This window comes from Galeopterus variegatus, unplaced genomic scaffold (assembly GCF_000696425.1).
Source record: "Galeopterus variegatus unplaced genomic scaffold, G_variegatus-3.0.2 Scaffold247, whole genome shotgun sequence".
NCBI classification, from domain to species: Eukaryota; Metazoa; Chordata; class Mammalia; order Dermoptera; family Cynocephalidae; genus Galeopterus; species Galeopterus variegatus.
Genome location: NW_007726358.1, coordinates 67,046 through 90,999, shown reverse-complemented (window position 1 = coordinate 90,999; position 23,954 = coordinate 67,046). Strand labels below are relative to the sequence as shown.

General features: G+C 44.5%; 1 protein-coding gene across 1 annotated transcript in view; it reads left to right on the top strand.

Annotated features, from left to right (window-relative positions):
* The window catches only part of ETS1 (v-ets avian erythroblastosis virus E26 oncogene homolog 1), a 64,604-nt gene extending 53,794 nt beyond the window's left edge, over nucleotides 1-10,810 (top strand). Inside the window, exons 7-8 of the mRNA XM_008566494.1 lie at nucleotides 5,727-5,845; nucleotides 7,072-10,810. Of these exons, the coding sequence (XP_008564716.1) occupies nucleotides 5,727-5,845; nucleotides 7,072-7,287 (335 nt within the window). The 3' untranslated portion in view covers nucleotides 7,288-10,810. The remainder of the gene's footprint in view (nucleotides 1-5,726; nucleotides 5,846-7,071) is intronic.
* Nucleotides 10,811-23,954: the final 13,144 nt, after the last annotated feature.

Below are 23,954 nucleotides of genomic sequence, written 5' to 3'. Positions count from 1 at the left end.
CCAGTCAGGCCCGTTCCTCTGTTTCAGAGCCACCTGCCAGATGTGTGCTGTCAGGGCACAGTCAGCCCTGTTGCAAGGGTGACCAACCATGAGAGTTTCATAGGTTAAAATAAATATGGTGTCCTGCCCATACTGAAGTATTTGATTTGACTTTTAGAGTAGCGCTAAAGGAGATTAGCTTCTCAAAGTAGCAAATTAATCCCCAAAGGACAGGAGGTATGGTCGTTTTTATTTTGGGGAGCATGTTGATGAAACGTAGCCTAGGAGTGCCACATATTGTTTGGCCCAAAATATAGTTTAATAGAGAGAAGCAGTTTGGGTGGCTTTTCAAATCCTTTATGCCCTTCTTCCAAGGAGGATTGGTTTAGTAATATAATTTAGTACACGTTTCTGATTACCTGCTGAAGATAAGATATCATACCTGGCACAGAGAATATAAGGGCCAGTAAGATATAGGCTGTGTTCTCAGGGATCTAAAATTGGAGTCATTCAACAACAAAGGATTTTTGTGTGTTGGTGCTTGTTAGTGAGGTATGTGTTGGTAGCACTGTTCTAGACTTTGGGTTACAGCAGTGGAAAAACAAAGTCCCCGCGCTTAGAGCACATGTCTTAGTGATGAGAGAGATGGATGCAGAGCAAGCGTCGGGGTTGATGTTGGTGTATGCAAACCACGCAAACCACAGCGACAGCATGAGGACACCGCCTGGGAAAGTAGCCTCCCCCTATGACCTCCACCTGAATGGGAGTCACCTCTTCTCTGTTAGCCTCTCACTGGAGCAAAGATGACACAGTGGGAACTTGTGGTTGAAATGGACATAAGGAAGGAGTTGAGGAAAAAGTGCAGTCCGACACCAGCCCTGCTCACTGCCGTGAGGAGGCCACTGCCGTGAGGAGGCCACTACCGTGGGCAGGTAGCTCCCAAACCTGGAAAATGAGAGCAAAGATCCTGACAAACTGGTGATTGGAAAGGATTATCATCAAGAACATCTTAGTGGAATTTCACCCTAGCCCACTGGTGTATATTTAAGCTGCTCAGTTCTTGGCCTCAGGGTGAGGGACTAAAAAAAGCAAGGGATGAAGTAGCCAGCCCTCACCGAGATAGACAGCGCGCCTTACAGGTCCTGGACAAGGAGAAGGGACTTAAAATATGACCAAAATGAGCAGGAATTTACTTCAGGCTTTACTTTTAAAAAAAGAAAGAGATTGTTGCCTTAGATTTGAGATCCCTCCAGGGTCCCCTCAGTGGATGTGCTGTGGTGGCCTGGGACCCCTCCAGGTACTCAGCTGCCATGGCTTCTCCTGAGGCTGTGTCCTGTTCTTCCAGTCAGGGCAGTCAGCATTGTAGCAGAATTTTCCTCTCACCCAGAAGCTGTGAAGAACAAAGCGGTCAGAGGAAATTCCCCGCTGCGGCCACAGGGCTGGGGCTCGGGCCGGGCTGGCGTGCGAGTATGTGTGTGGTGCCCGAGACCTCCACTCTAACAGGGACCCTCTGTTATTGTGGCTCCGAGCTTCGCCTGGAGAGCATAGTTTCCCAGTGATGCCACTGGATTCCTGATGAGTGACACTGCAGGGCAGCATGCTGAAGGGCACTGTTGACTGCCGTGGGGCCCCCAGACAGGGACACCATTGTGAGTCACATTTAACATGTGAGCTCCCCCTTCCCATGACTGGCGCTATTCTTAGCACCGTTCTCTGCTCCCAGGGACAGAGGTCACTGGGACCACAATCCATTTGGGTAGGTGAATGGAGCCGGGCCCGGGGTGAGGGGGAGGTGCAGGGAGAGCGGAGGAGGAGGCTTTACAATTTTAGCGTATGTTGGAGCAAGGGCTAAGGATGGAGTCCTGAAGCCCTGTGGATGTGGGCAGCAGAACCGTCCTCTGCAAGAGTTGTAACTGCAGCGCTAGATCCGTTCATTGTCTGGAGCATGAGAACTTCCAACAGGCCTAGACTTGGCTGTGGCTGGCAGGTCCATGTAGCAAGTGGCATTTCAACCCTGGAGCTGCCTCGAAGCCATAGGTTTCCAAGTGGCCCTGATTTTCCCTCCCAGACCTGAAGGGAGGGTGATGCATTGCTGTGGAAACAGGCTTGGTGTTAGACCGTTCACTAGTGCAGCCGGTGACCCAGCCCACCCTGAAGCCAGTATTCTTGCCCTGGCCCAGCATTTCTGGCTGAGGGAACAACCCTATGTCTTTCCTAACTAGACAGGAAGCTTCAGGAGGGTAATGGATTCCTCTCATTTGGTACAACGTGGGCTTTCTGAACAGCGAGCATCCTGTATGCTCCCTGAGACTTAGGGAAGGAGACTAGAGCTGACATCACCATTATGTTGACTTGCCTATTGTGACACCAAAGCTAACCAGAAACCTTTCTTCCCATTCAAGTGCCTTTGCTTTTCTTAGGCATCTGCACCCCCGGCCCCCTTCCCTTTGGTGTAGATAGAAAAAAAGAGTTAGAGAGTACTGTACCTAAGACCTGGGTTCCCAGTGCCCTACACCTAAGACCTGGGTTCCCAGTGCCTGAATTTAACATTTTTGAATTCCTTTTGAACAAAGGAAAACTCTCAATGAGGAAATCCTCAGGCAAGGACTCCCCCTGTCCCTGGCTATATACACAGAGGAAGGGCTGGAGCGGGGCTTACATGTATGGCCTGTGACTGTTTGATGTTTCCGTTCGGGATGGCAGAAAAAACAGCGAAACTCATTCCGTCTAAGGTCCTCCATCTCTGAGCTGGTACCAAGGACGTGAATTGAAGTGAATTGAAGTCCCTTCTCTACTTCATGGCTGCCAAGTCTCTAGGAGACTGGGGTGTGGTCTTGCGTCTTGTTCCAGGGACCTGCACATGTATGCTCTGCTCCCTGTCAGTGGCTAGGCCTTACCTGGCAGAAGGATCCCAGTCTTTCCATCCCTTTCCACAGCTTGGTAAAATTAGCCCCTTTTCCCCAAAGAGATTTGAAGATTAATGATGTGAGAGAATGTCTAAGGTAAATAGTGAAAGGGAGAAATAATGAAGTAATGTAACAGCTACCCAAGGGGACCTGACTTGTCAGGCGGGAAATATCACCTGTGCAGGTGGACACAGAGGGTGGGGGCGGCATGCCCACTGGTGGTGGGGGGACCACTGGCCATCCAGTGTCCTATAGCACCATGAGAAGTGGGGAAGAGAAGGTGACTTTTTAGAACCAGGTCTTTTATCCCTTGGGTCACGGCAACCAGGCAGGTGGTGTAGGTGCCAGGCCTTGGGCAGGCTTGTCTAGGGGCAGTGTAGTGTTGACATCAGGAATCTGGTGGCCTTGGATGGGTTTGTCTAGGGGCAGTGTAGTGTTAACACAAGGAATCTGTGCCTGAGTTCCAGTAACAGCTGCCCCACCTCTGATCTGCACAGAGTTGCAGAGGTTAGATAGCCTCACAGGGTGACAGTGTCTCTGCTATAAAGTGGTGGAAACAATAACATCCACCCCACAGAGTTATTGTGAGGAATAAACGAGATGACTGTAAAACATCCCTTACCATGTCTGGTGCACAGTAGGTGCTTAGTAAATCACAGCTCTTGTAAGATTTTTTTTCTCGGTCAGGGGTATTAAAGCAATTCCCCCCTCACCACCACCCCGCCATGTCCATGGTCTGTAGTCTTGACACAAGAGAGGCCTGTGCATAGCTTTGGGTAGTTATTTTTTCTTTTATGTCCCTCTTCAGGGATCCTATTGGTTGTCTACAGTCATTGGTGAACTTCTTCAGGAATCCTATGGTGTCACAAGGGCTCTTGTGGCTGCATTTCCTCGGCGAGATTTGCTTTTTACCTCTTGCCCATTAGGATGGCTTCTCAATGGATTCCTCGTATAATGTCATGTTTAGTTTTGTGAGCCCAGGCAGGGAGTAGTAGCTGGTGACTTTACTTATCTCCCAAGGAACATGCAAATGTATCTAAGTTGTATGCTAAATGGTTTTCAACAAGGAGTAGAAACAGAGGAAGTTAAGGTTTTACCAGTGTAGCTCTCTGGGCTCTTTCTTCAATTGTTAATTCATTTTGTAGGCATTCACTGAATCATTTTATTTTGGAATATATGTAAGGTATTTCTTGCAAGATGGTTTCAAAGAACTAAAGGTGCATTCTCAGAAAGATGAGGTGGAGATATTTTATTTTCTATATTTAGCTTAAGGTGTGCTGCAGGGGAGCTCTGGAAACCACCATTAGGAAGTTGCTGCTGAAGGAAGGCTCGTGTGGCTGTGCGATGACAGTGCGTGCCACTGCCGATTGTTCACATGGCCTCAGTGGAGGTGCCCTGGTGCGTGGAGTCTAAAGGCCCGGGCTCTAGACCCAGCTCCACCATTTATTTGCTAAATGAGCCTTGGAGCCAAATCACATCACCTTTCTGAGCACCTTTTTTTCACACTGGTAGGTCGGACACAGTCTGAGCATGTGTGCCTAGCCTACAGCAGAGAGTAGATTATGGGAGTAAGTAAAATGGTTTGTGTGAACATGCCTTGTAGAAATATAAGTTATAACAAGAGACTAGCCCTTTAGATCATAAAGGATATGTCTTTTTTAGAGTGAGAGGAAATCTAAATTTTATTTCCTGTTGAATCTCAGTTTACTTTGGTTCAGACAAATTTGAAACTCAAGGTAACGATTGGAGCCTTAGAAAGTCATATTCTTCTCCTGCATGAGATAGAGCATCCTGGGCTTCATTCATGTACACGAACTCGGTCTTTCCCTGTCCCGCTCTGCCCAGTTAGTTTCTGAGATGGAGTTATAAGCAGTGTGGACATGTAACAAGCAGCATGCTGGCTGGACCGGTGCTTGTCTCTCCTGCTGCACCCACTAATTAGATAGGAATCACTGGCAGCATTGCCGTTTCAGAGTAGAAAGCTATCCTAAAAGGAAATCTGTATGGCATACATTCTTGAGCACGGGGTAAATGGACTGTCAGAATAAACCAGGCTTTCTAGAGCTAAGGTCTTGGCAGTGTTGATGGCTAAGACAAGAGTATGTCTAGCGTATGGATGTGCACGTGTGTATGGAAGTTAGAATATACTGAACCCATGAAGAATTTCTGAGACTGTCCTCATTGGACCTCTGAGGATTTCCTGGGTGGCAAGTGAATTCCTCAAGGAGTGATGACGATGCTTTCTTTTCTTAGTTTGGGTGCTTGTCTGTAAGTGGCCTGGGAGGGCGAGGTGGTGGTGGAGATGAATATTACAACTGAAAGGGCATCCAACACCTGTTTCTTTGTGAGAGGACCCAAGGATAGTGATCCTTTTGGGTCAAATCAGGAGCCAAAGCCTCCCTACTACAGAGCCAAAGTTTATGAGCTTTGACTTCTGCTTGGAAATGACAAAGGCATTCCTTAGTCAATACCTTTCTTACTTCTTAAGACAAAAATAATGACTAAGTTTTTGGAGGCAGAAAAGATTAAGCTGCCTTAGAATACCTCAGAAGATAGACCCAGTATTTTTTTTGTAGAGTTTGCTTAGCAATAAAAATGGACTGACCCTTAAGTCAATCAAAATAAGGCAATTGATATGTTATCTTCCATGCTTTTTTTTTGGTTGGAAGTCCTTTACCTTTTCTATCTGAGCTCATAGCATTTTCAGCATTTGCACATATGTTGCCTCTGTTCTCTCCTGGCTGGCTGGGCTGAGAGATGGGGAGGAAGGCTGCTGCAATGGGGTGAGTTGCTGGGGGCGCTGAGTGTCTGGTGTAATGATTCACAATGGCTTCTTTCCAGGCAGTGGACCCATCCAGCTGTGGCAGTTTCTTCTGGAATTACTCACTGATAAATCCTGTCAGTCTTTTATCAGCTGGACAGGAGATGGCTGGGAATTCAAGCTTTCCGACCCAGACGAGGTAAGGAAGGGGTGACTTGAGAATGCTGTGTTGGGGGAGGCAGGAGGGAAAGCCCTGGAAGTCAGTTATGGGCTTGGATGGCATTTTCTAGTAATAGAATCCTAGCTCTGCCACTTGCTACTTGTGTGACCTTGAGCAAGCTATGCAGCCTGTCTCAGCCTTAGTTTCGTCACTTAGAGAAAATATCTATGCTGCCCATTTGTTTTCCAAAATTAACTGATAGGATGCACATAAAGTGCCTGGCACCTAGGAGGCCTTTCCTCCCCAGAGTCGCCTTCTCTGACTTAGTCCTCCCCCTTCCCCTGTGGCTCTTTGAATGTGAAAGGGGCCAGACAGCTCAAGAGGCCTTGGAAGACTGGTACAGTCTGTTCATTCATTCATTCCTTCAGTACATAAAAATGCTTATTAAGTGGTTGTTCTGGGCCATGCCCAATTCTGAGGATAAAAAACAATGAACAAGAGAGACAATGTCTCTGTTCTGGCAGACTTGAGAAAATATTTGTGCCCCGGTACAGAAAAAATGCTTCCTGTTGGTGAAAGGCAGGTAGGATTCCTGCTCAGCTCCTCCCCTCCCCATCTCCCGGTAGATTTCACACTTTCAAAGCAAGAATTCTACTAATGATATGGGAAAGAGGAGAGTCTATGGGAGGGTATTTCAAGCTCATGGAAAGATTCGTATTAGGGGGGGAAAACCAACATTTAACTAGTGGAAAAAAGTGACTAATACAATTAGAATCCCTCCCACCATACAGATGCCCAGTTAAAAGGATGACCAAGGAGGGGTGCATTACAGATATCCATGAGAGAAGGAGGAATCACTTGAGATGGGCTTCTCAGGGCTGGTCCTTTTTGGGGTTTAGCCGGGAAGCTGGGAGTGCTACCTACCTTCTAGTGTACCTTCAAGAAAGCCGATTGTTCTGCTGTACCGTACATCCGCCTTTTTTTTTCCCCCCAAAGCAAATACGTTATCCCCATTTTGTAGAAGTTTAGGGTCACTGCGTTTTCATCAGTGTAAAGAGTCAACTTGGCTACTCTCACTGCCAAGCCCTTGTAGAATGGAATTCAGAAGAGAGAGGTCAGAAAAATATCTCCTAGGTGTATGTGAATCTCTACTTACTGGAGCATCATAGGTTGCCATCAATGGGTTTAGGCATATAAACATGCATTTTTGGGTTATCCTATAGATTTTTACTCACTCCTCCTTTTATTTATTTTTTAAATTTCAGGTGGCCAGGAGATGGGGAAAGAGGAAAAACAAACCTAAGATGAATTACGAGAAACTGAGCCGTGGCCTACGCTACTATTATGACAAAAACATCATCCACAAGACAGCAGGTAAACGCTACGTGTACCGCTTCGTGTGCGACCTGCAGAGCCTGCTGGGCTACACCCCTGAGGAGCTCCACGCCATGCTGGATGTCAAGCCGGACGCTGACGAGTGACGGACACAGAAGGGGCCGGGGAACCCTGCTGAGACCTTTCAAAGAACAACCGCATTGGTCGGACTCTTGATTTTTAATTGTTATTCTATTTTTTATTTTCCAGAACTCATTTTTTACATTCAGGGGTGGGAGCTAAGTGAGGTGCAGCTGTAATCGATTGTGCGCGGTTGGAAATGGAAAGCCAGGTCTTGTGGGTGGGTGGGACCAGAAATTCTTGAGTAAATTTTCAGGAGGGAGAGGAGGGTCTTCTTAGAAGCTTGAAGGATCTGGCTCAAGGGAGGAAGAGATGGACATGTCCAATCATTTGTTTAAATCGTCCATGGAAAAACGTGTCTTGTGTTATGGACCCATTAGCAAGAGAAATTGTCACATCAGGAGTCAAGAGACTGATGAAAGGCAATTAGTTTCCTTTTGTTTTTAGATCTGGGAAGGCAAAAAAAGAAAGGAGTGGGACAAAACATTTTATTTGGGGAATGCACAAAAAACAGAACTATTTACCTTTCACTCTGCTTTTGAAACAACGATGGACTTCGTGGGGAGGGACCAAAACTGTTTTTGTCTTAAAATTTATTTTATTAAATTTTGTGCCAGTATTTTTTTCTTTCTTCTTGAAAATCGTCTTAAGCTCTAAGGTGGTCTCAGTATTGCAGTATCATGCAGGTTTGTTTTTGTTTGCCGGCTGAGGATTCTGTCATAGTGAAAGAAAACTGTTTATATAGACCCCATTGGAAAAGCAAAGTGCTGTCACTGAGATCAGGGATCCCAAATTCATGTGATTTTTATATGAAGGAAAAATCAGTGCTGATTTGTGTACAGGGGAACTGTGTGTGTGAATTTCATCAACTACTTTTAAAAAGTTATCATCACACCCCTTATCTGTGGAATCTCGGGGTTTGGACTTAATGTTGAGCTAAAAAGCATTAAGTCTTTGAACTGAATGTATTTTGCAGCTCCGGTTTTGGACCACAGTAACATAGGAGCATTGTCGATGTCATGGAAAGGAAATTGAAGGAGAAAGACTGACTTGGTTCTTTCTTAGTTCTCTGCTTGTAACACAGATGACTTGGAATAAAAGCTGTGTGCACAGGCATTGCTCCTTGGGGCTTAAGAAATAAGTCCTGCGTGCATGTCATTCCAAAGTAACACTCTATAATTTCTCCTTTATGTCTCATTTTCCCAGCATCCCACATTTGTTGCATTTTTCCTCCACTCTGTTATTCAGTAGAGAAAAATGTGCAGCTTTCTGATTGGTGAGTGAAAGAGTAACTTCACACATGATACGAGTCGAGGAGCTTAGACTTGCTGGGTTTTAGAAGTGTTGGAAATTAAGAGAGCATTTCAGCAAAATGTGACTGGGCTGTCTGTGGGAAGAGAAGCACAAGCTTTCCTGTGAAGAGTGTGAGCTAGTCAGGTAGGATGTCTGTTGAGACTGTATATGCAAAGTGAATGGTACAGAAGGTGTGGGGGCCTCTTGCTTGGGTCTTGGCACCCGGTAAGTGAAGGCCAATTGCAGAAGAAAGAAATGACTCGAAGGCAAAGGAAAGAGGGGAAGGAACTTGAGTGAAGAAAATGAGGTGGTCCATGAGATTTGAATATGTTTTTAGTTCCCCCAAAGTTTAAGCACAAACATAGTCAACAGAGGCAGTCATCTTTCTGCCGGCTGTGAGGGGGGGATCTGAAAATGGGGTTTAGGGGGGGAAAACCAACATTTAACTAGTGGAAAAAAGTGACTAATACAATTAGAATCCCTCCCACCATACAGATGCCCAGTTAAAAGGATGACCAAGGAGGGGTGCATTACAGATATCCATGAGAGAAGGAGGAATCACTTGAGATGGGCTTCTCAGGGCTGGTCCTTTTTGGGGTTTAGCCGGGAAGCTGGGAGTGCTACCTACCTTCTAGTGTACCTTCAAGAAAGCCGATTGTTCACTCCCAGGTCCTCCTGTAGACCCTGAGTTGTCAGGAACATGGCTCTGTGATTCTTGAGTGTTCACATGGAAAGCAAAGGAGGAATTACCCCAGCTGTGTATTTTGATCTTTCAGATGCAGGTGCCTTAATGAAGCTCTCAAAATATTTTAGGAGCTGCTCAGGGAGTGTTAGGTGGAACTGTTTGGACTACATTGTTTTCTCTTAGATTATGTGATCTTTGTTGGGCACTAGCAAAGGGTGTGTGTATTTGAGTGCGTGTGTGTGTTTGTGGACATGCAAAACTGCAGCTGAAATAATACCTGAGTTTTCTAGCTAAGTCTTTCCACATTTCAGTAATGGGTAAGTGTAGAGCCAGGGCGGGTTATCAGCTACTGCTTGCTGTTTGCAACCAGGCATAAATACAATCATTTTCTCAAATCATCGACCTTTCCTATTAAGTTTATGTTGAAAAACCCTTCTGTGAATCTAACTCCTGCAGTTCCTAGAGCAGATAAGATATAAGAAAGTGCCTCCTAGTGCTCCTCAGCCTGCTTGTTTGCTAAGATTCCCTTTCTCTCTAGGTCCACTGTTTTCAGGATTTGTAGTTAGTGTATTAATTAAGACAGCTTTGTTGATCTGGCCAGATGTTTTTTCTCCTTTTGTTGGAAGGCCAGAGACCATCCCAGGAAGAGTGGTGGGTGGTTTATACACTGGAAATGTAGCAAAATTGTTGCATTTATACTTTTTAAAAACACATGTTAACTTCAGAGGAAGGATGGGCAAATCTGGTCTAGCTGGGTGAAACCCTTATTTTCCTGAAGATGCCTTAACCTGTGTTGGTTTTGGCTGTAGGGTTCAGGGTCACTTTTGTTCCTTTCTCCATTCAGAGGAGGGACTTCCCTACATCGAGCCCTGATTTTGTGGCCATGGGGATTGGAGGTAGCATTCAAAGATCAGATGTGCTTTTCCTCACTTTGGAGATGAACACTCTGGGTTTTAGAGCATTAACCTGCCTAACCTTCATGGTGAAAAAGACACCTTTCTCTTCTAGTCATGCTGTGCATGTCGCTTTCTCTGTTGGGGTCTATATAAATTTGTTGAACTCTTACCTACATTCCAAAGAAGTTTCAAGGAACCATAAATATATGTATACATATACATATATAAAATATATATATTAAAATGAAATTATCTCTATCAGGAATACTGCCTCAGTTATTGAACTTTTTTTTTTAAGAATACTTTTTTTTAAGCTGAGAAATATAGGGGTGAAAAAGATGTTATTTTGTGTTTGACTATTTTCCAACTTGTATTTTCATATAATTTATATTTTTTAAAAGCTGAAAATTTAAAAGCAAGATGAAAAAAAGAGGAAAAGCAGGTGCTTTTTAAAAATCAGAACTGAGGTAGCTTAGAGATGTAGCGATATAAGTGTCTATGTGTTTTTTTTTTAAGTGCAAAAAAAAATTTCTTACAGGGGAGTTTTTTTGTTTGTTTATTTTAGTAGCTGATGCTGGCACATCATTTTGCTGGAGAGTTTTTTATATACTGTAGCCTGATTTCATATTGTATTTTAAACTGTGTGAAATTAAAAACAAAGAAATTCATTCATAATGATGTGGCTTTGTCTTGATTCTTTCCTGTCTGGATATGTATTAAAGCAGGACAAGTTAACCAAACAGAGACGAGCACAAAAAGGGAAGAAAGTCAGTATTTCTGATCTCACTAGATCAGGACCACTTAAGATAAAGATTCCTAAATGAAATGAGAACTATGATAGGATTATAGAAAAGTAATCCAACACCCTCGTTGTTAAATATATTGTGTCCTCCTCCATGGAATGTCCCTGGCCTTGTCATGCCTCACTTGTTCATGTCCCGAGGACTAAGAACCACATGGAGGAAAATTTTAATGACTCAACAGGAAAACATTTGATTTCAGCTAGGTAGAGTTTCTGATATTAACAAAGAAAGTTAGTCACCCTTCATGGGTGCCCTGGAGAAGGAATAGCATTCCTGTTTCTTTTGAAATTGACTTTGCTCTGTGGCGATTTGGGCCCACCTCATCCATCTCCTTGGCCTCAACTCTTTCATTAGGGCTGAAAATTGGGAATGCTAATATCTGTCAGAACCCCCAGCAACCCATGTCATAAATAAAATCATATTTATAGGTGCTTGGGAGAGGAGTGCTTAGGAACACATCCTGCACGGTGCTTTTTCCTTGTTGCTGGAACTGTATAAGGTGGATGTTTTTAATTAACACCAACATTTACAACATGAATCCCAACTCACAGCTGGAAAGAGAATTTTTGCTGAATTGTTCACAAAGAGAGCTCTGTTTTTGGAAAATCTGTTTCTTAAGGCCTGGAGCTTGAGGTTTGCTGAGTACACGTTAAACACGGACTGTGTGGTCTAGTGGTCAGGGAGCCGAACTGGCCACAAGGAAGGCTCTGGGCCCTTAATCCCAGTCAAGCCACCACCGCTCACTGGGAGACTTTGGGAAAATGGCTTGAGGTCCTTATATTTCTGAGTTTTCAGCTGCAAACCTGGGCAAAGCCGTAACTCCCGAGCCAACCTGAGGCCACATCTGAGCTCTTCTCTCCCTGAATAAACAGAACACAGAGAATAGGTTTCTGCCTCAGTCAAGGATTTGGTCAGAGTTTTCCATCAGTGCCAAGTTGCTGTTATCCCTCAAAGCATCTAAGTTAATGCTGACCAGGGTAAAAGATACAATATATACTTGAATGAAATCAGCTTAGGCCTCTGTTTCTCAAATTAGAAGTTAGAGTTTAGGTGGGGAACTCCCAGACAACTGGGCTTTGGAGATGTAATGATACTGCTGGGACCACCATACTGAAGCTGTGGTGGTGGGACTTGGGGGGAGACTGTATCTTCAAAAATACTTTCAGGCGTTGGGAGGATGGGGTAGGGTGAAGATAGAAGGAGACAGGAAAGAGAAGGTAGTGGTCAAAATCTACAGATCTGACAGAATTTCAGGAGGTGTTGGGATAAAAATAGTGGCCAAGTCTAGTCTGACTCTCCACTGCTACAGCTTTGGAGCAAGGTATAGCACCCAAGCCAAAAAACAAACAACCCCCCAAAACACAAAAACGCCAGAGCTTTCTAGTATAATGAAATGAAACTATTTTAACCTAAAAGAAAAAAAAAGGAGGATTGTGATTTGTGCTTTGGGTAAAATGAGGCAGATAATGAAAACTAGAGTTTGCACACAGACTGATTTCACACCATGGAGATGTTCAGTTTGGCCTGCAGTGTTGGACTCCACCTTTGCAGCCCAAGTGAGTAATGTACTGCAGTAGGGTGATGGGGTGATCTTTGGATGCTGGCACTCCTTTATAGCTCCCACTCGTGGGTACTCAGTGTAAGCTCCACCCAGATGAACTCAAGTCTCCTGTTTTGTCTAAAAGGTCAGCCCACCCATTGACATCCCTGCCTCGTCTCTGAAGAATTCGAGTTTGTGATCCCTGTGTAGATATCTATCTACATTCCACATTTACTTGGCATGAAGCTCATTTTATTCTAGAGCCTACAATGGAAGAGAGTACAAGAGGTCATCAGGTTTGTAGAACCATCCGACTTCTAAGCCCTTTTCTTTCCATTATGCCATGTTGCCCCATGGAACTTGGAAAGGTCCCCTCTGATGAGGCTGGCTGGTGGCTCACCATCTGTGGGAGCCACAGCCCTCGTTACTAAGAGGTACACTTCATGCATCACATATGTGACAAAGACAAAGGCTTCTTTCAGCAAGAAGCGTTTCCACCTCCACAACCATTTTCCAGCTCTGCTTTTCCCCAGTGGCTGCTCTGGAAGGTGATTTGTGATGTTGTTCTAGTTGTACAGAGGCCCTTCTCTAGGTCAGATAGAGGGATCCTTGACCCACCTGGCCACTGCTTCAAGGCCTTAGCTTTTGCCCTTCTATGGGCACACGGGCTCAGCATGCTGCTGGCTGTTCACTGCTCTGTGGGGTCCCTCCATGTTGTGACAACCATCACATAACAGCAAATAGAGAAAAGCACTCTCCTGATGACTTTTGCAAAGAGGCAGAGATTTAAGGAGTCTGATTTTTTAAAAAGCAGGTGTTGGTCAATTGGTGAAAATTTTAAAAAGCTCAAAGTTGAAAGGAAAAAGCATTTATTGAAAATTTAGAACCCCAAACTGGGGGATAAGGTGGCTCTGACCTCTCTGCCCTCTGGGCAGTGCCTTTTTCTGCTTTACTCAATGTCCTAGTTTTCTCTTTTTCCATTTTCCTGGTAAACATTCTGTCCCGGGAAAGCCCGTTTCTTTCGATGCCTGGGGTATCTCAATGTGCTGACGTCCAGAGTAATGATAGTAATAGTTATCTGCCCTTAGTGACGCAGGGAAATGAACAATGACCAGGTCTTGTGATGTGCTACACAGTCCCCAAAGTGTTGGAGTTTGCAGTCCTATCTCTAATCTCTCATCCCTGCCATTCAGACTCTAGTGATCTCTTAGCCACGGCATTTTTACAGAGCTTTGATGTCAGGTCGGCTCTGGTCACTCCATGTGATATGACGTAGAGGAGCAAGGAAGTTTTCAGCAGCCACTTGAGGGAATTACTGAGGGTCTAGAGATAGCCACTACCCTCTTCCTGTCCACTCTACACCATCAGCCTGAGCCACTGGTCCTGGGCAGCAGCAGGCTATTTTTTAACCTTCTTATAGGAAAACCTGAAATTTCAGGTGTGTCTCTTCTTATGCTCTCCAGGGGTATCCCCAGATGTGCCTGGAAATACTAAGTGTCCAGAGATACTTGAAGAAGTGACACCAGTCTATAAGCCAGCAAAGCTGATGATGACTGTTGGCTTTGGTCTAGGGTTACATTTCTGAAGCAAGAATATTCCGAACTTTAAAAGGAGCGTTAGAACCAAGAGCTTCCAAATGGCTTTGCGAATTGTGTAGTGTGTTCATAAGTGATTCTTCTTACAGCGGAATGCAAGTTCAAAACTCTAAGAGCGGTTCAGTTGGGGAGCCCTTCTCTTTCTCTGCCAGTCTGTGCACTTGAGCCCAAGGGGACTTAAAGCATTTTTCTCACTGGCTAATCATGGAACACTGTGTCTGGGGGTTGGGGAGGTATATGGACTGGGCACAGGCTTTTAGTTTAGGAGCAGGTAGGGGACCATGTGTGCCACCTGCATGATGGTGGCACAGGTTAACTGCTCTAGGAACCCATGTGTGCTGTCTCCTTGAAATCCTGTATCAGATGTCTGACCGCAAATTCCAAATAGCCTTCTATCTGCTACCACAAGTAATAACCGAAAGCCTGAAGCCCAGCCAACAAAGACTGAATTAAACAAGGGTGACTGCACATCCTGGTGAACCTGGAGTAGTCCCCGGTGTCCACCCATTGTCCTGGCATAATTGATCCCAGCAGTTCCTTTCACTCCTGTGATACATGTCTCCTTGTTCCACTCAGTAATGGCCTAGGTGATGAGTGGAAGAGTGAACACTGGAATTCTAAAATTCTACCTTTTCAAGTCAAAAGGGACCTTTATTATTATCTGGTCCAACCTCTTCAATTAGGAATTCACAAATTTGAGGTCCAGAGACCAAAGGACTTGCGCAACGCCACCCCCCTCGTGACAGCAAGTACGCAGCCCTCGCTCTGCCACGTCCCTCGGCCCCCTTGCTACTCCCACTGTACTGACGCTCATCCGATTTCCAGGCAATGCATCCCGACCCCAGCTGTTTCAGTGCAGATCATGATAATTATTTCTATTAGTTCTGATGGACACAAGAATCTGCTAAATGCTAATGTTTGGGTTGGGAATGGGAGATTAAGAAAGGTGAATTTGGGGATGGTGGGAGGTCTTATATCTCTTAGTTTGCAGGAACTAAAAACACAGGGTCTCTGAGATCCCAGTTCATGGGACTTTAGGATATTATAGCTAAAAGGTACCCTACATAAGGATGCCACCAAACAAATGTATTCAGATGACAAACATTCTTGCAGCATCTGCTGTGTGGTTGGCATTGGGTTTAGCACTATAGAAACCATAAGGATGAAGGTAAACACAACTTTTTCCTTTACTCTGCTTTTATTTAGTAAATTAAGGGTTACAGACAAGTAAAGGGAGAATTACCATTCAGTGAAATAACACCATGATTTGACACCTAGGAGGAACCAAACCTGAGGAATTCGTGGCCTGAAGGTGAGTAGCAGTGGTGAGGGGGAGAGAGAGGTTGGGGGGAGGAGAGAGCACTGCAAAGCCCTCAAGGAGAGGAAGTGCATGGACTGACAGGGAAGCTGGAGCAGTTCCATGGACCCAGAGCACAGGGTGCAAAAGAGCAGGGGTGGGAGATGAAGAGAGAATGGACAGGACGTGACTCAGTCTCTCTGGCCCTGTGAAGAGGAACGTAGAGTCCTAAAGATCTTCCTGCTGGCTAAGTCGCATGATCCTATCTGTGCTTGGAAAAATCATTCTGACTGTAGAGTTGGAAACGGATGGGAGGGAACAAGGATGGAGGCAGGGAGACCAGGTAGAAAACTGCTTCATTGCTCAGAAGAGATGCCCCCAAGAGAAGCAGCACATCAGAAAGGTGCTTAGGACATGGGATCACAGCACTGGGCAACTGGTGGGCATGAGAGTGGCGGCCACCATGCAGGACCCAGATGTTGGGCATAGACAAAGACGGAAGTGGCAGTCCCTGTCCTTGGTCACAATATCATCAGAGTATGGATGTTAGATCTGGAAAGAGCTTAGAGAAAAGGGTCCAATCTCCTCATTGTTTAGATAAAGGATTTAGATAAGAGAGTTTCGGTGACTTGTCTGGTGATCAGAGATAAAATTAGAATTTAGATCTACTGATTCCATGACCAACCCTATGCATTTAATGAGGGTCTGGTCTTGTCCCTCCAAACATAAGCGACTAATAGTCTCTTTCGTCCTTCCCACACTCCTGTCCTCTTTTTCTCTCTCTCCTTCTCTTCCTTCCTCCCGTCCTTCCTTCCCTCCCTCTTTCTTCCCCCTTCCAGAGAACAAGAGCTATTTAGCCTACAAAAGGAAGTGACAGGTCTCCGTGCAGGACTGACATAAGCTGTCTCTTCTCATCAGGGTTCTAATCTCTCCCTGGAGCCTTGGGCGCCTGCCGCCACCCCAGGCTGTAATTGGAAGAAAAATAGAAGGTGTTCATTTCTCTGCTCCAGCTGCTGATCCTCACAGCTTCCCCCAGGGGCCGTCTGAGCCCCATTTGCCAAGTGGTCTCTGAGCATTATTCCCAGAGTCCTATTTGGTGCATAGGAAAGAGCAGGGGCCTATTGGGCCAGTGCTATAACCTCTGTCATTCCCAACTCGGCCATCTTGCCTCTCAGTATCCTGGTCTCTCATGCCTTCTCTTGAGCTGATAGCCTCCTGCCTTAAAAAAATTCTTCATGTTATTCTACACTTTGGTGATTCTTCCTCTCTCTTTTTCATCCAATCCCTTTATTCTCCATCTTCAGTTTCCTCTGTATCTCACATCTTGTGTTTCTAGAGAGGAAATTTGATAAGCCAGAGAGAAGAGGCAACCACGTTTAAGAGTATGAACTCTGAAGCTAGACTGCATGCTTCCAAATCTGGGCCTTGACATCTTTGAGCTATGTGAACTTGAGCAAGTTACTTAACCTCTCTGCCTCGATTCCTTCATCCGTGAAATGGGGCTAATAGCACCAACCTTACAGGATTGATAGGCTGATGGCCAATTAATATACGTTGGTGCTGACATACAGTAAGTGCCATGTAAGTGGGAGCTATTAATAAATCTGAAACTGTAGCTCAAAAAAGTCTTGTTCTTCTTTGCTCGAGAACCATTTTTTTCCCTGGGTTCCTTAGACACGGAAAAGACCTGAGCGTTCAGGGTGAAGGGAGAGGAGTGTCTGTCCCCAGCCCTCCCACTCTGGCACGGCTGTGGGGGCCACGGCCTCCCTGCCCGCTGGGCCCCGCCTGCTATGGCAGCTGCAGGTGGCCAGAGCGGCTGGCTCCGGGCGTGGAAAGGCTAGTGCTGTTCCGGCCAGCTCCGGGACTCAGCATTTTCCACCACTCCTGCTCTGTTTGTTTTCCTCTTTGGGCTGCCCCCGCTGAGCAGGGCCTTCTGAATGATGTCCAACAGCAACGCCGGGCCTGCCTGAAGTCCTCTCCTGCCACTGAGCTCAAGTGCTCCTCTCGGCTCCTCCCGCTGGCAGCAGGAGAAGCGGGGTATGGCCAGCCCATGCAGAAAACTCTCGCACAAAGTGCCATTGTGTGGGGCTAGTCTGTGGGAGACAAATGAAAGGGATTTCAAAATCAACGGCAAGTTATTTTTATCCGTGGAAGGGCTGAAATGGCTTTATTTTCCATCTTGGAAAACAAACTTTAAGGGATCATTGTGCTGCAGAGAGTGTTTTCATTTACTCCAGTATTTAGGAGGGAGGCTTCTGACAGACCTGGACTCAGAAAGGATAAAATCTAGAAAACCAGGCTGCTGCAGCGACGCACCCCTCCCATGGCCTGGGGAGTCTGCTGGGGATGGGTGCCCCGTTGCCTGTGTGGCTCTCCAGCTGTCAATGTCAGCTTTTCTCTTGCCCAGTCTCTGAGCACATGCTTCGGCCCTCCAGAGGGGGCACCTTCTTGGTCCATCTGCGCTGCAGCCCCCACCCTGCTGACTCCCCCGTCCTTCACTGGATTGCTTTTCTTTTTTTTTTTTTTCCTTTTTTTTTTTGTCTTTTTTCGTGTCCGGCAACGGATCACAACCCTCAGTGTCGCGCCCGTACCGGACCAGGACCGCCTATGGGATCACAACCCTCGGTGTTGCACCCGCACCTCGCTCAGCCAGTGAGCGGGAACCGGTCTGTATGTGGGATCCGAACCTTCGGCGGGAGTGCCGCTGCGCTCCCAAGCGGCGCACTGTAGCAGTGGGCCACCAGGCCGGCCCGTCATCCAAACCCTTAGCCTTCTGTTTCTGAGAAGGGTCCAGCTCAGGAATCTCCTGACAACATTCCAGCAGGGTCTCCCCTTTGGAGACCCACTGCAAGGATTGCATGGAATCAAACATGATATAAGGGAAGAAACCATTAGAACTTCCATCCATATTCACTTTTAATCTAAAAGTGGGAAATACTTTTCTATTTACTAATATTTAATATTGACCCTGGCTTCTTCGGGCCATCTGCATACAGACAAAGCACTGTGAGAGACAGTGGGAATTATGCCACGTGGGGGATCAACGCTGGGTGCCCTTCTCTTTTAGCATATTATGGTGCTGTAAGGTTTACATATACACAATGAGTAGGTTTACAAGTCAGATCATCTAATTTTGACCAAATCGCCCTTACCAAATGGACAGTGGCTTAAAATGTTTCCTGGGACAAAACAATGGATTGTAGACAGTCAGAACAATTCAGGCACAGGAAGACCAGAAAAAAGCCATATTACTTCCTCTTCTCATGTTTGGCAGCCATGTCTTGAGGTTAAAACAATACTAATTTAGTTAGATTTGACAAGATTTGGCCAAAAATTTCTCCAACTTATTAAGACTATATCAAATATAGATTTTTATCTATTGTCATTAATGACGATTAGTGGTTTGGGATATTATATTGTCAATCAATGATAACTAGTGCAGGTAATTTATAAATAAATAAACATGCATGTAGGGGAGGTGGTTCTTAAAGATATTTACTATTGGGGGTAAAGGGTCAGAAAAGTTTTGAGATGACTGCTCCAAAGGAATATGTGCTGAGAGCCAGTAAGATTTCTGCTTGTGGTGGACAAAGCCCACCATTTGCAATCAGTAAAAATCAGAGTTTAAATTCTGACTCTGCCACCTGAGTAGAGTTTACATAGTCCGTTTACTATGTGACTTTGAGCCCATGTAACTTCTCTGAGCCTCAGTTTCCTCAAAATCACAATGAAGACACTTGCCTCACAGGTTTATTTTGCAATACTTTACATGAAGTGCCTAGAACTGTATTTGACAGATGGTAAGTGCTCAGGAAGGGTTTTTGCTTTTCCCGTTCTCACCTTGCTTCTGCTGCAAAGCCAGGGATGATCAGCTGGCTCAAGACAGAGCCTGTTCCTTGCAAAACCCCACTACCAACCTCCACCTTGGAGAGCATTCCCTATGGCTGAGAAGGTAAGCCTGGGTTTTTCAACACATCAGTAACGGGCTGTTCTTGGCTCTGGGAGGAGAGAAGGTTTGAGTGTGTATGTGTTTAAAAACCGCTCTGGGTAGGCCTTCCTGGTGGCTTCCTAACCAGTGTGCAATAAATGGTTGTATGTTGGTTTTAGTCCAGTTCCCAGCGGACAATTTTTTTTTTCTTTTGCGTCAGAAGGTATCACATCACACGACGGTGCCACCACTGGCTGTAATTAGCCCCCCATGATGCAGCTCAGCCGAAGGCCTCAGAACTGAGTGAGCCATGAAGCTAAGAGGCTCAGTGGGGTCTGGCCTCTGGCTGAGCGTTGGGCACAGCCAAGCTATGCTCTGAAAAAGGAAAAAGGCAGCATGTGCAGGGGGAGTGGAGGGCAGAGCTCAGTTCTTCCGCTTCCTCTCCTAGCTCCCATCTTGTAACCAAGGACACAAGATGAAGGGTGGTGAAACCGTCACGTGTGAGAGCCATGATCTTCCTCTCTGCCAACTCTCGTTCATACTGGCACTCAAACTAGGACTTAAATTATCTGATTGAAGTCATATGCTAGCTTGTATGTATGCAGGCGCCTTACCCCTTGGACCCCTCATTCCAAACAGAGCTTTAGGCTCGAGTCTTAATCTTAGATCCACTATGCCCTTGTAGTGGGTCTTGCGAGAGCTTTTTGGAAGTCAGAGACTCTGTTCTAAACAGTAAGAAAATGATCAATGAATGTTTCATTCACAGTTCTAAGTGAGGAGCTGAAAGAAAAAGTAATGCAGCTGGTATAGCCCAGCACTGAGTACACTGTAGAAAGTAAAAGAGACTCTTTACAAAGAAGCAGCCTGCAACAGAGGGTGGAGTGACTGGTGTGACTGGAGGATCTGACCTGAGCCCAGTGCTCTCTGGCAGTCCATTCCAGATAGGTGACCAGCCTGTGAGTCAGGCTTGCCTGGGCTGGAGGCAGCTGATACAGGGGATACACCCCTACCCATTCCCACAATCTGACAGCCTTGACCTTTGCTTGGCCTCTGAGGCGTTATTCCATCTGGGGACAAGAAGCCCCTGTCTTTATAAGCTGCCGACAGGTTATAAGGCAGAAACACTTCCTCCCTCTCCCACCGGTGGCTGTGCAGGGTTCTAGATGTTTTGGATTTTCTCTCAACCACCACTTCTTCCCTTGTCTCAGGTCAGACTTTCTTGAGTTTCAGGTGAACTATACTTGATTTGTGACTCTGACATTGGATAATTCACTTTGTCTTTTTAAGAGGGAACTCTCAGAGACTAGTGTGGCAATTTCTATGCCTGTAGACAGTGACATATTTCTGGGATTCTTTCATCAGGCCAAGAACTCTTTGCTCTTTGAATTTCAAAAATCCATCTTGGGCTTATTTCTCTCTTTTAGGATCAAAACAGATTCCAGAAGCAGACAGATCTAAGATCAAGTTGGGGGACCTTGGACACATAACAACCTGTCTGATCTACCATTGCCTCTTTTGCAAATGGGATAATGCCTACTTCACAGAGTTGTAACATTGATCAAATGGAATAATGTAACAAAGCAATTTGTCAAATGCTTTTTCAGCATCTATAGAGATGATCATATAATTTTTGTCTTTGCTTTTATTGATGTGGTGTATCATATTCATTGATTTGTGTATGTTCAACCAACCTCACATCCCTGAGATGAATCCCACTCGATCATGGTGTATAATTTTGTGTATGTGCTGCTGTATTCTGTTGGCTAGTATTTTTTTGAGGACTTTTGCATGTATATTCATCAAGGATATTGGCCTGTAGTTTTTTTGTTTTTTTTTTTCTTTTTTCGTGTCCGGCAATGGATCGCAACCCTCAGTGTCGCGCCCGCACCGGACTGGGACCGGCTACGGGATCGCAACCCTCGGCGTTGCTCCCGCACCTCGCTCAGCCAGTGAGCGGGAACCGGTCTGTATGTGGGATCCGAACCCTCGGCGGGAGCGCCACCGCGCTTCCCAAGCTTCCTCTTTCCTGTAGCAGTGCGCCACCGGGCCAGCCCCAACAAAGCAACTTTTAAAAGGACCTCGTATATAGAAAATACCCAGTAGACATTAGTTCCCTTTCCTTCATCCATTCCACGAGGTAGAGAGTATCCCCAAAATAGTTTAATTAAATATTAGTTTTATGAATTTTTCAAAGATCGCATATATCAATAATATATTTAAAATTTAGATAACACTCAAAAATATTCAGAAGATAATTTAAACAATCATCTGATCCTCTTCAATGTTGTAATTTTGATATAAATCTTTTCAGCCTTTATACATATACACATACATTTGATGCTAAACATAATTTTTTATTGAGGTAAAATTTACATAAAGGGATATGCACAGATATTTTTTAGTTTGATAAATCTATCTGTGTAAGGAACACCCCAGAAAGTTCCCACATCTGTACCCTACAGTCAATTACTATTCTGATTTCTATTACAATAGAGCAGTTTTTCCTGTGCTTGAACCTCATAACTCCTGGGGCACTGAGTAGAGTTTTGAAAGGTTTGGCATCAGCGGTGCAGCAAAATTAGCCCTAGACTCAGTGCTGTTCTATTCCTGCCTAATACAGCTTAAAAGCAACATTCATAAGGGCCAAACTATTTCCAAATGACTTAGATCAAGAATAGTTTTAGGAATACAAATATATCCAGCAAATCCACAATGGCCAACATCTAATAAAGAACTACCAGCACACAAAAAAGCAGGAAAATATGACCATTAATGACGAAAAATAGCAGCAGTTGAAAATTTCCAAGAAATGACACAGATGGTGGAATTAGTATACAAGGACATTAAAAGAGAATAACAATTTCGCATGTTCAAGAAACTAGAGGAAAGCCTGAACATGCCAAGTAGAGATACAGAACATATAAGAAAGACCCAAATTAAAACTCTAGTGATGAGAGCTATAACATATGAGATGAAAGCTATACTAGATGTGATTGATGGCAAATTCAACACTGCAGAAGAAAAAAATTAGTGAATTTGAAGTCATAGCAATAGAAACTATCCAAAATAAAGCACACGTAAAAGAAAGACTGAGAAGAAAAATGAGCCCAAAGCAATCCTAATCAAAAAGAATAAAGCTGGAGGCATCACACAGCCTGACTTCAAATATACTACAAAGCTATGGTAACCCAAACATCTTGGTACTAGCATAAAAACAGACAAATGGAAGAATCCAGAAATAAATCCATGTATCTATAGCCAACTGATTTTCAACAAAGGTGCAAGAACATGTTCATACATTGGAAAAAGGTCAGCCTCTTCAATAAATGGTGCTGGGAAAACTGCATAACCTAGGCAGAAGAATAAAATTAGACCCCTAACTCTCACCATATAAAAAAATCAACTAAAACAGAATACTTATATTTAAGACCTGAAACCAAAAAACTGCTAGAAGAAAACATAGGGGAAATGCTTCCAGACATTGGTCTGGGCAAAGATTTTATGGGGAAGACTTCAGAAACGCAGATAACAAAAGCAAAAATAGACAAACAGGACTACATCCAACTAAATAGCTTTTGCATTGCAAAGGAAACAATCAACAGAGTGAAGAGGCAGCCTGCAGAATGGGAGAACATATTTGCAAACTATTTGTCTGACATGAGGTTAATATTCAGAATATACAAGGAACTGAAACAACTCAACAGCAAAACACACACACACACACACACAGAGACACATAATTTGAATAAAACATGGGTAAATGACTGGAATAGACATATCTCAGAGGAAGACATACAAATGGTCCATGGGTATGTGAAAAAATGTTCAACATCACTAATTATCAGAGAAGTACAAATTAAAACCATGATGAATCATCTCACCCCAGTATAGACTAGCTATTATGAAAAAGCCAGAAAATAATAAATGCTGGTGAAGATTCAAAGAAAAGGGAACTCTTATACACTCTTGGTGAAAATGTAAATTAGTATAGCCCTTATGGAAAACAGTATAGAGGCTCCTCAAAAAACAAAAAAATAGAACTACCATATAATCCAGCAATCCCAATACTGGGCATTTATACAAAGGAAAAGAAATTAATCTGTCAAAGAGATAATCTGCACCCATATTTATTGCAGCACTATTCACAGTAGCCAATATATGGAATCAGCCTAAGTGTCCAACAACAGGTGAATGGGTAAAGAGAAGGTGATGTCTGTGTACACACACACACACACACACACCTACACACACACACACACACACACACACACCTACACACACACACCAGGGAATACTACTCAGCCATAAAAAAGGAATACAATCCTGTCATTCATTAGCAACGTGAGTAAGCCTGGAAGACATTATGTTAAGTGAAACAAATCAAGCCCAGAAAGGTAATACCACATGTTCTCTCTATATAGGAGCTAAAAAAGTTGATCTTATAGAAGTAGAGAGTAGAATTGTGATTACTAGAGGCTGAGAAGGGAAGAGGAAGAGGGGTACAGGGAGAGGTTGTTTAACAGATACAGATTTACAGCTAGATAGGAAGAATAAGTTCTTATGTTCTATAGTAGTGCTAGGTTTCTATAATTAACAATAATTTATTGTATATTTTCAAATATCTAGAAGAGAAAATTCAAATGTTCCCAAAGCAAA